General features: G+C 32.2%; 1 protein-coding gene across 1 annotated transcript in view; it reads right to left on the bottom strand.

Moving 5' to 3' along the window:
- Positions 1-4,526: 4,526 nt before the first annotated feature.
- CSMD3 (CUB and Sushi multiple domains 3) overlaps positions 4,527-12,269 on the bottom strand; it is a 746,059-nt gene continuing 738,316 nt past the window's right edge. Inside the window, exons 69-71 of the mRNA XM_087747332.1 lie at positions 10,364-10,451; positions 7,870-8,005; positions 4,527-6,527 (exon numbers count right to left, since the gene is read on the bottom strand). Coding sequence (XP_087603458.1) covers positions 6,368-6,527; positions 7,870-8,005; positions 10,364-10,451 — 384 coding nt within the window. The 3' untranslated portion in view covers positions 4,527-6,367. The remainder of the gene's footprint in view (positions 6,528-7,869; positions 8,006-10,363; positions 10,452-12,269) is intronic.

Here is a 12,269-nt window from a genome sequence, read left to right as displayed (position 1 = left end):
GTATAGGTGGAATGAACATGCTAAGCTGCTCTGAGGGCCTGGAAGATAAAATCACATCAGCCTGATATTACTCATCTGACTTCAGAGTCACTAATCAAATATAACACCATTTAGCTTGTTAACATAAAGCATCAACCTATTCATTCCTTTATGCTTTCCCAGAATACTTTTTTTTTTTTTTTTAATGGATGTTTAGGGTTTTCTGACCACTTTTCTAGCATCAACCTATTTCTGAATGCACGAGTGAATATAAAAGGAATAATCTGAGGGACTCATTACTCAAATTGCACTACTGGGCATTCTCTTAGTGGGCTAACCATAAATGAGGTGATTCCCCATGGATGTGCAAATTCTTCAGTTGATATATGGGAGCAGAATCCTGTGTTATGTTTCTTTTAGAGAAGAGTCCATTCTTCACAATTTGAAGAGGTTGCTTTTATTTTTTATTTTTTATTTTTTGTTATTTTTTATTTTTTATTTTTTATTTTTTATTTTTTATTTTTTATTTCCCGGTTTCTGAATTCTAGCACTTCATTGACTAAACTCTTATCACTGCAGAATGTGATAAAACACCAAGCAGAATGTCTCATAAGAATCACCACAGGAGACTTGGAGTGTTCAGATATAATCTCCTGTCATTTAAGTATTGGAAAAGATGACGACTATATAATTAATTTGCCCCTACATAGAATCTTTTATTTTAGGAACATAAATTATTTTATCAGTACTAGGTAACTGGGATCCAAGTTCACTCTGATAAACATTATGTATATTCTTAGAAATGTGGACATGCAGCTAGAGCATAAAATTCTGGACATTGGTTAATGTGGTTTAAGATGTTACCTTAAAATGGATGTGCAGCTCCTTTGATGGAAATTGCCTTCTCTTCAGTCTGTTTGGTAGCTAGGACACTTTGTACAAGTGTTTTCTCAATATACTTCAGACAAAAAAGTATTTTCTCTCATCAGCCTAATCTGGCTAATTTGGCATGACTTTGTGTGTGGCAAAGTATGGAGCACTGACAGATATTCACTGGATACTTGACTAATTGCTAGAGAATGATATATGTCTTCAACTTTCATAATTTTTCACAAGGTGATGGGACCTACTTTTCAGAACTACTACTACACTTACTCCTGGTTGAGCGAGTCAGGATATTATGTTGCCATAGTTTCAATATCAAGAAGGTAATAAATGGGGAACACAGCTACTTCACTGGAATATTTTTTATGTAATCAAATGTTCATTTAATATTGATCCTGTTTAATCTTTAATGCTACAAAATCATATTCAAAATTATTTTTCTGAATTATTACTCATTGTACTTATTTTACTACATAAGGAAACCAAATTATGAATCATTTTTCCATTGTCCTAGCTGTCACTTAGGACAGCAGTACAAAGTAGATGATGAACAAAATGGTCAAACAGTGGGAGATTTCATCTGGAATTAAAGATAAAACCAACTTTGTGCAGAAATGACAGGACTTAAATATTTGTTTAAAAAATGCCAGCTGGGATCACAGAAAGATTTTGGAAAATAAATAGATATACAGTGCAGAAATCTTAAACATAAATGTATTCCTAAATGTTACATCATACTCCCCTCATGTGAATACTCTCTTCTGTGAGATTTAATTATTTCGTAGAGAGAGATATAAAAGGTGGCAAAGAATAACATGTTTAATTGCTAAACAGTAATACAGCTTTACCAGAAAAACAACACCCTGCATCTTTCTGCATCATGTTTGACTGAACTTTTGGTGATCAAATCAATATGAAATCACAGAAAATAAAAAAAAAAAAAAAAAGAAAATTTTTGGGTTTTGAGAGATGCTAAGTGGATTCTCTGTAGTACTGTGTAAGGCTAGTAAGAGTACTAACAAAGTGTTTATGAGACGAGCTCTGGAACTTGGTTGCTGAGTTTACCATTGCTTGGGTGGTCGTCCTGAAATCACAGACACTTCATGTACCTATATCAATCCTTACTGACAATCTGAAATTTGAAAATATTTTCATAAATTAATCTAAGAAAGATTGTGGGGTTTTAATATAAAAAGTTATACAAGCCATATTTTTCTCCAAATCTGATCGTCCTGTAAGGAAGCATGCTGGAACACATACTGACTTTCTCATTGTAGAACAGATTGTCTTATAGAAAGAGCATGGACAGAAGCATACAAGGTAAAAAAATGGTATACCCCTGCCCAAGAGATCTATGTTTTACTCGGATATTGTAGTAGTTAGGTAGTAGCTTGGGACTTACAACTGAATCTACACATTGGGATACAGATCTGCTGGCCTATTTGTGCAGTGATATCCAAGATTTTAAATTCCCTGCATTTCACTAATGTTGGAAAGAATGATGAATATTTCATAACACTTCAGCCAACTGTACTAGTGGGTTGAGATATGACATATGCTTTTAAGGCCTAGAAAAGTTGTCTTTTACCTAGGTTAATAGCTTAATGACTTGGCTATAGACTCACTTTACTTCCCATTAGCCCTTTATAAGAAGCCACAAAATTTGTAACTATTAAATTATTTCCTTGACAAGAACAGCTTCTTGCATTGTTGTCCAAGAATTTCTCCAAGATAAGGTGTCTACATATTAATGCCAGCTCTGTTTCACAAACAAAGGTAAAATCAGACTTTTTTAGCTCCATTTTATGACGGTTTAGTTGTTCTGAGTAGTTCTACTAGCACTGCTGCTTTGGTGAGTTTAGGGGATGCCATGTGGTTTCTGGATTCCGGTAATGAACCAGCTTGTATTATGACTTTAATGAGACATAATGGACCAGTTGTCTCTTGACATGCAGATAATGTAGGATTAAAAGAGCTCAATGAATCTTGGAGACAGCTAGTCTCAGTGCCTCCAGAGTTACCCGGTTTAGTTATAGAAATTTAAATGAAGTTTTAAATCTCAGTCTGTAGTATTGCAGAAGTTGCCTTAAACTTGAAAGGACTCACAGACTTGCATAACAATCTCTGTGTTCCTGCACAGTTTCTCTGTAGTGTGTTTGCTTGAATAATGTAGTCAAAGTGTTTGAAGGACAAAACAATATCTAATTAGTTTCAGCTATCTTCCTGAGACAAAGAAGAAAGAGTGAGTAGACTGTGCTAACCAACTCCAATCAAGCAACCAAACCTTGAAATTCCATATGCCACAGTGAAAATTAACCACTATGTACTAGAAAATTGAACAGTTCACACACAAACAATTTATGAGTCAAACAACTCAGGAATTACAGAAAAAACCTATCAAACAAACCCCCACAAAACAGAACAAAAAAACCCAAACAAACCCAACCCAAATCAACAACAACAAAAAAAAATCTGTTATGAATAGTTCATTCTCTTACAATTAAGTCAGTATAATTCTTGAAAAGAGCAAGCTGGATACTAGCTTAAGCATTAACAGAATTGTTGAACAAGTTCAATGTAAGTTTTATTTACTTTTAGATGTTAAAACATATAAGGCATAAACCAAAAAAGGGAGAACTTAACTTCAGATTCTAGGTTGCATATGAAAATCTGGCCACTGTGAAACAGGATTTTTTTTTGCTTTTCATAATTAACCAATTCGCTCTAGAAAGCCCCCAAAAAACATTAGTGCATGATTCTCACAATATCATTTTTATAGTGACTCCTTGCTTCTCTTTCCAAGGTATTCAACAACACAGTCTTCAGTGATTTCAATGTGGGCCTGAGTGAGCCTTTTCAGTCTATACAGAACACTAAATTCACAAAAGAATATTAGACTTTTTTTCCCCCAGTTATCATGTGAATACCATTTCAGATCAGGATTTGTCATACACTTTCCATATTTGCAAGCAAAAGGGGTAGTTAAAATATATTTTTAATATTATAGTAAAATAATTAAGATCCTCCCCTCCAGTTCAATGTCATGAAAAGACAACACTGGTTTTTTTTAATGCCAGAAAATACTGTATGCACTGGTACTACCTGTTAATATGTACATCCTGTACATTTCTGCACAAAGGTAGCAGAATTAATGTGCAAAGTAAGCTGTCTACAACCTTGAGGAACACTAAGATTTTTTTTTTTCCTTTAAAGTTAAAAAAAAAAGAGGTTTTTCTGTGCTTTTCACTGGGTTGACAAGTATAGACCTTTTTTTTTTAAATCTGCATTTTCAAGTAAAACAGAAAATTTATTTTAGTAAATAGATAATTTTACACATTGTGCTCATTGGTTATTTGTGAAAGTAATCTAAGTCTTGCTACTTCACCTAAAATTCACAGGAAGATTCAGAAAAAATAACATGACTTTACGACCCACAAAAATACCAAATTTGAATAATGAATGTGGTTATTTTCTCATCTTCACAACTGAAATGAGTTTAAAGCTCATCTTCCAAAGAAGAAACATGGTTAAAAAAAGCAATTGTCCATTTTTATTTTGTTTACATTGCACTGAAAATTTACATCATACTTTTACAAATCCTTTTTCATAAAAATATACTTCTTTACAAAAGTGTATGCATTAATATAAGAGGAGTAGCCAGTTGCAGAAGAAACATTTTAAATGATCTCAAATGTATTAACCTTAACATTAATGAATGAATCATAGTTATTGCAGTCATTGGAATAAACAAGAATAAATAACAATCAATGATATAAAATATAAAACAGCATCCTTTTAGTAGAATACAGGTTGACGGGTTGTATGAATATTCAAAACAATATGTTGTAAAATGGTTTATAAGAAATTCATCAAACGTTATAGAAATCCAAGCAGCAATCCTGGGTACAATGATTTTTGGTAGGCACTCTCTATTACGGTAATAAAAAGTTTAGATTTTCACAGAATTATTAATGTCTGAAAGGGACAATAACAGATAATTCACACTGGCTAACACACAGCATTTGTGAGTCATGCTATGAATGGAAGACGATGACCTATATCAAATAAATTACTGAGTTGCCACTGAATAATTCTGATATGAAATAACTGTAAAACTAAAAATTAGATTTCCTTAGAAGTGATTCTGGAATGTCTAAAACTTGTATCATCTGAGGGCTGTGGAATCTGAATTGTCCCTGAAATGAACGGATAGTCCCTAATAAAATCATGGCTTTATATATATATATTTAATATTTTGTTTTCATTGCACTATGGTAATATATTCAATTTTAAATCATTAGCTGTAAGGATTTGTTTCCATAAAGTATGGAATATATAGATAATATAGATGTGAAAAGACAGTATTTCCAAATTATAACTTCCTCTTGCCTTGTAGGTCTGATCATTGTTCATTGAAGTCTGTTAGAATCCATCAACTTCAATGGGATTTTGCCATGCTGTTTGCATGCATTTTGGCAAAATGCTAAAGGAATAAGCTGATGTGATACAATCTAGATTTAACTAGCATGGATTGAAACATGGACTCTTAAATTTTTCATATATGGATTTGATTGCTAATGTTACTGTAAACTGCACTTTTTAGTTGGAAATATCTTTAAATTATGTTTTCATATTTGAAAAAAATGTAAGATGGTCACTCTTATGAATGATCTTCAACAGTAAGGAGCATAACCACATGACAAAGCTCAATTCATACTAGCTTCTTGATTACAAAATTTGTCCAGTTGTGTGACTGACAAAAGAAATGTAGAAACCTTACCATTTGTGGGTATTGTTAATGGAAACAGACAAAAGCAGCTTGACTTGGAACATGAAAAGGAAGCAAGATGTGAAGCAGGGAAGGAAATTCATTAAATAAGAACCTGACATTTTAATTTTTCTTCTGTGACGTGAAAAAAGTAAGTTGTACTTGCTGATTTCTAAATACTACACCCTGGACTTAAAAGATTAACTGTTCTGAGAAAAATAAAATACTAAACCGGCTGAATAAACGAAAAAAACATACAAACTCATGAGAAAGATGTAGCATATGACTGTTAAAGAGAAGTCAGTGATCTATTGTCTTCTGTAAGTATAGCTCTTATTTTTCTACCTATATCTTTTTTTAACCCAGTCCCTCTATTATAGTTTTTATAAAGCACAGAAATACTGATAGTGGATGCTCCTCCGATATATGCAAATATGTTTTATGTTTTAGAATAACCTCCTTTTTTAAAAAAGCAAATAAACTGTGAGTAGCACTCATAGAGTGCAGCAATTTTTTTTAAAACTCTCCGTGGTATACACAAAGAAGAATTCTGATCCAGTTTACGAAAAACAAAATCAAAACAAAATAACCACATCCCATTCTTGTCTATCATCCTCAGGAAAAGGTGACCCAGTATATCCTGAAAAGTGTGCTTTAATTTTTTTTTTAATCAGTGAACTCTGTGTGCACTTTGTTGTGTCAGTTTCCAGACTTTGAAGACATATCATTACCACATTATACCATTGTGCAAACGGTGTTCAAGTTGGGATCAAATCGTACTGCTTTCCCTTCCACAGATTTTGCGTTTGTGTCATACATGGGGTTTTCAAAAGCAGCTTGTCCATTATTATTTTCATGTACAGAGCATCCTGTATACTGTGTTTTAGGTGCAGTCCTGTAGAAGAAAGACAGTATTTGTAACTGCAGTTTTCCTCACTGACTTGATGTGGTTTAAGAATCTGAACAGAATTTAGGTCCCTGTTCCAAATATTGGAACTAAATATAACATTTCATTTTTTTTACAGTATCTGTGCTAAGAATTAGTACTCTCTTTATCAAAGTTTAAGGGGTTTATGATTCCTTTAAAATGATATTCACTTAAAAACTTAGTTAGCAACCTGAGAAGAGGTACGCATTTCCACTTGGATGGTCAGATGATAAATAGTTAAGAGTACAACAAAATCTTGTAAAGATACAATAATTCCTCAGCCATATGACTGAGATTTTCTTTCGCTCTTTGGAGACTCAACAAGTTTATCAGGAATGAATTCATGGCTGAAATACTTTCTTTTTCACTGAACAACTCAAAATACCAAAGTTCGATCACTTGAAAATGTTTCATCTATATTGTTACGGAAAATGTATACTGTATTGTAAATCATCAACAGAAAAAGTAAAGACAAGTGCTTATAGCATATAGTTAATAGCAAATGTATAAAAAAATTACATGAAAATTTTTTATGCTCTGAAGCTGTTCAAAACCAAGTGGTACCATTTAAAAATGATGGTACGTGTTTTAAACTGATGTTATCCTTCAGAGTATATTACAATTATTACCAGATGTAAATCACCATTTTAACAGCTATCAGGCAATGAATTGTCTTGTCATTAAAGTGATTAAATTTTCTTTAGTCATCTAAAGCTTTAAAGGTATAGGAAAAGATTACATGACACTAAATCCAAAGAATTAATACTGGTCTCAATAACATGAGCAAAACTGTTGAACTTAGACTAATGAAATTGAGAAAACTGGGTACTGTAACATAATTGCATATGAACTAATAATTTCAGATGCAGAAACAGTTCCATAATGAAGCCTCTCAATGACATAATACTTTGAAGCCAATAAACAGAGCAGGCATTAAAATAAATTACTCAAGATACAACTCATCATTCTGTCACCTGTAAAAAAAATAATACAGGCAATCTACTGTAAGTACACACAAAGTCTATTAATTATATTATTCCCCATATGCCAATAATTTATAGCATCCAGTTATCATAAAGAGAGAAATTTATAACATTTTAAATAGGTAGGAATGAAATTATAGCACGGTACAATAAACTGATCTCTCAGCCATTATGCCAGACCTTAATGAAGGTAGGAAGAACTGTCTACGTGCATATTTTGCAAACATTTTGTGGTTTTACAGAAAACTTTATTTACACTAATAAAGACTGAAGGGAATAAAAACACCAGGTCATACAGGAATTCTATATATGTAATTTGTACTTACCTTTGTTTATAAAGATAAAAGCCAAAACCAGCAAATATAAGAGCAAAGAAAGGCACAAGGATAGCAATGGCCACTGAACTACTATTTGTACCATGTGGTTGATTAGAAGAATTTGAACCCTCAGACATGTTAAGACCTAAAAAGAATAATAAGAAAAAGCAGATAATATAGTATATGCCTTGTTACCCCCAGCACATACTACTTCATAAACTTCAGAATTCAATAACACCTTGTGATTGGGTCATCATAATATGTTCAGCTATATAAATACACTTATGTGCCGAGATCACCTGGAAAGTAACTGTAGTGTGTTATACCATATTCTGATTAACAAGTGGATGCAAAATGTCAGAAGAACAATACATATACTGTGGTACAGTAAATATATTACTGAATAATCCTGTATGGGATTCAAGTTTTGGACGTTATTAATACACATTAATGTACTGTGTTACAAAAAGTCAAATTTACAATAACCAATATGTTAGATTGATTATATTACTGATTATATTTATATATTTCAGAAAGAATAAATACTGCATGTGTAAAAAGCAAACATGATTTCAAAGAAAGGGTAAATCACCTGAAGAAGCAAACTGAAAATTCATCATGTTGATTTCATTAGACTCTCTATTGACATATAGAGTTGAAGGAGGTAGGAACAATTGTTAAGAGCTAGAGCCAGATATTGATGAAAAAAATAAGAGTATGATCTGTTGCATGGTTGGGGAACACATTATCTAGATTATATACAGAGACAAGATATACACCTTTTTAATATGAGGAAAGGAATACCAATGCAGCTTCAAGGTTAATTTTTAAGCTTTGAACCGGACCTTTTAAAAATTGCATAGGGCATAATATTTCCTGACTTTCTTGATCTTACAAGGCAATATATAGAAATTAAAAAAAACACACCCAAACAAACAAACAAAAAGAAACAAACAGATAATCAATATACAAAAATACAAAAAAATAATTAAATATTGTGAGGAAAATTGTATGGGAACAGCAATCAAAATATTTTGTTTGAGAGAAACCATTTTTGTGTTTGTGTGCATGAAATAATGAAGTGGTAAACATGCTAAACAAAATTTGTTCAGGGATTGTAAATCTCTCCATAATTGTATTATTGACTATATTAACTACAATTAATTCTTGTCTAGAATTTATACTGGAGTGAACCATTCTGTTCCTAAAAGATATAAACCAATAAAATGTACCTTCAATATAGTAAAGAAAAGAATCTCACAATTACAAATAAAAAAAAAGAAAAAAAGAAAAATCTCTCTGAAAATCAAATGAAGAAACACAATTTTCATAAGAATCTATCAAAAAAATTTGCCAAGGAAGTCTTGCATTTTAATTTTTGTTAGATGACTTTCAAGTATTTTGAAGAAAATAATAAAGGGAAATAACTCTTTTTATATTAATTTAAAGGAAATATTTCTTGACAAAGATATTTCTAAAAATTTTTTTAAAGAATTTGCATATGCAAATACAGTGAAAATCAAGATCTGAAGCACTGCATTTTACTGTGACTTAGAATTGTAAAAAAAGAAAAATTTGCCTTTGCCTCATACATTCATTAATAAAACTTTCCAGCACATTTAAGAATTAACAAATTTCCTGGTTTTACTGAAAAAATAAGGATGCACAATACTTTGTGGCTGAAAGAGCCTACTTTTACCTCCACACACAGGAATTTTACCTGAAGATAAGCACTCTATGTAAGGAGCCATTACATTAGTGAAAAATAATTCCTTTTCTAAGACATTCTCTGTAGTATTTTATCATTCAAGAATTCAGTATTAACTAAATTCAAATTCTTGTTGAAGAAGAAATATCACAGTTCTTAAGACAGTATCAGAAAAGTAAATGAAATTTTTTTTCTTAAAAAACACAACAGAATGTTGTTACTAGAGCTCTGTCACCAGAGCTGTCTTATCCAAGAAAGGATAAATAAAGACTATTAGTTTGGTGTAGAACTGAATGTATAGAACCAAGAAGTCAATTTGTAGGAAATAAATGGTTATCGAGTAAGTAAGATTTTGTTCTTCTTGAGTGACATGAAGATTTACTTTAAAATATTTAGCAGTTTCACTCTTCTGTCAAATGCTTAAGTGAAATATTTTTTCAGCACCATGAGCAAGAGTTCAGTTTAGGAGAACATTCTGTAACATGGGCTTCTAAATAGTTATTAAGATATGAAACTAAATGCATTTTACGCATATTCATAGAAGAACATTGCCTAAAACATAGCAAATATGTAGCTATAATAAACAGCACATTGCAAGGCATCTTAACTCCCTATAACTTCTGACAAAACACTCTTTGTAAGTACTACTTAAATGAGATTTTAAAGATATGAATATCTCAATATTCTATAAAATGTTAATACTGACAACATCCTGCAGATGCCCTTAAACTACTGGACATAATAAGACAGAATATAGAACAGTGAACTGGCAAAAACTTAGAATTTGCTGAATACCTAATCTTTGAAGTCCAAATTGTCCATAATCTTTACCCTGGATGAATCCTTGAAAAACATATGTTGCTCCATCAGGTTCAGCAGAAACCTGTAAACAAAAAGTGCTCTGAATTAAATGGGGAAAAGATTGTTACAAGTTACAAATATCTATTTGGAAGAGAGAAAACCTAATATGCTTGACTGATAGTGTTATTTCCCATTGAAAACACCCTCTTTTCTCTAGGAAATCCATAAAGTTCAAAAGAAAAGATGGAACTGTTAAAGGCAGAACTTAGACATGGTGGCTTGTGGCCACATGTACTACCTTATAATACCTTTAACTGTATTACTTTTTAAAACCAACAAAACTTAATGTTTCTGGCAATTCAAGATGTCAGTATTTCTATCTTACATAGTTCTTAATTATCTGATTTGTTTAGGAAGTAGATGGCAAACGTTATATTGTAGATGATCCTAAGGAGGCAAGTATTGAGGTTTCAATAATTACTTTAAATAAAAAAGACCTCACATTCAACTGACAGTTAATTCCTTTGTTCTTGCTCGGTATTTATCCCAATAATTACTTAATTCTACATCTGTAGACTGGAAGAATATTGAACAAGGCTTTGGTACAAGAGCAAAATATGCCAGTATAAACTAAAAGACTTGTGGGAGGGAGGAAAGGGTTGTGATCCTATGAATATCTCCCTTATTGGGGTAAGTACATTCTAAACTAACATATTGTATTCAAATTTACAGGTACTTGCTTCCCAGGATAGTTATTAGGTTTAAATTCAGTGGTCTCGAGGCAGGTTCCTTCAAGATTTTCCCTTAAGCTTCCCTTTCTCAAGGCAACAGTATGTCTTCAGCAATGACCTGAAGCTATGTTTTCACTGAAGAAAGGGTGCATTTCTCAGGTGAATTTCTTACTTTGGGGTAAAGCAGCTTGTCTGAGCTATTCCAAGATTAAAAAAAAAAAAATATCAAATAAGAACAGTATGTAAATAGCATATGGAATGTAGGGACTGTACTGAGTACTTTTGTACATTTAGTAGTCTGAAAAAAAAAAATTCTTGCTTTTACCATATTTTTTTCACCTCAGGAGCATGCTCATGAAGCCTAAAGTTTGTACAAACCAAGGGAGCTAAGCCCTTCTGCCAGTACGTTTATTGTTTAAGCAGCTTAGGGTTTTTTGCTTTGGTTTTGGTTTTGCACCTTTTTTAAAATTATTATTGAAGCAGTGCCACAATTTATACAAATATAAATTTATGCGTACACTTCAACGTACACCTCTTCTTTTGGCATGTGCACCCATGTCTCTGTAGTGCTTTACCAGCAGGTGAAGCATAAGAAAACAAGCAGATTCCTTGAAAAATGAGATAGTATAATAGGGATGTATGAATGTTCATCAACATCCAAATTATTTTAGTCCCTTTAGTCTGAAAAATTATTTTAGTCCCTTTTAGTCTGAAAAATCTGCTTACTTCTCTGGCAAATAAAGTGTCTGAGGCCCCCAGCACACTCAGCTTTTTACAGCCTTAGAATTGTTTTGGGCAATGTTTGTTTTTCCTGTCTGTTCTCTGAAGGGATTTCCTTTTCATGGTTTAAACACATCCCGGCCCCCTGGGCTGTTGCTTCTTCTTCTTAATTCTGTCCTTCACCTCTCTTCCTCTCAGTTATGTGCTCTCTTCTTGTCCCTTTTAAAGAATAAGCTCAGCCCCTGAACCTCCAAGGGGCTTAATGCTTAATTGCAGCAATCTATTTGGTTTCCCCATACACGTAACAGTTCAGCTTTTTCATGGTATTTCTAAAAATATCACCAAAAAGTAAAACTTGACTGCTAGCCTAATGATAAAAATTGCTATTATATTAATATTATATATTATAATATTATTATAAATTGATATTATATTATCATGATGATAAA

Source organism: Nipponia nippon, unplaced genomic scaffold (assembly GCF_047370975.1).
Source record: "Nipponia nippon isolate SJK-2023a ecotype South Korea unplaced genomic scaffold, ASM4737097v1 scaffold_1, whole genome shotgun sequence".
Lineage (NCBI taxonomy): Eukaryota > Metazoa > Chordata > Aves > Pelecaniformes > Threskiornithidae > Nipponia > Nipponia nippon.
The sequence above is the reverse complement of the archived record's forward strand: the minus strand, read 5'-3'. Positions and strand labels throughout refer to the sequence as shown.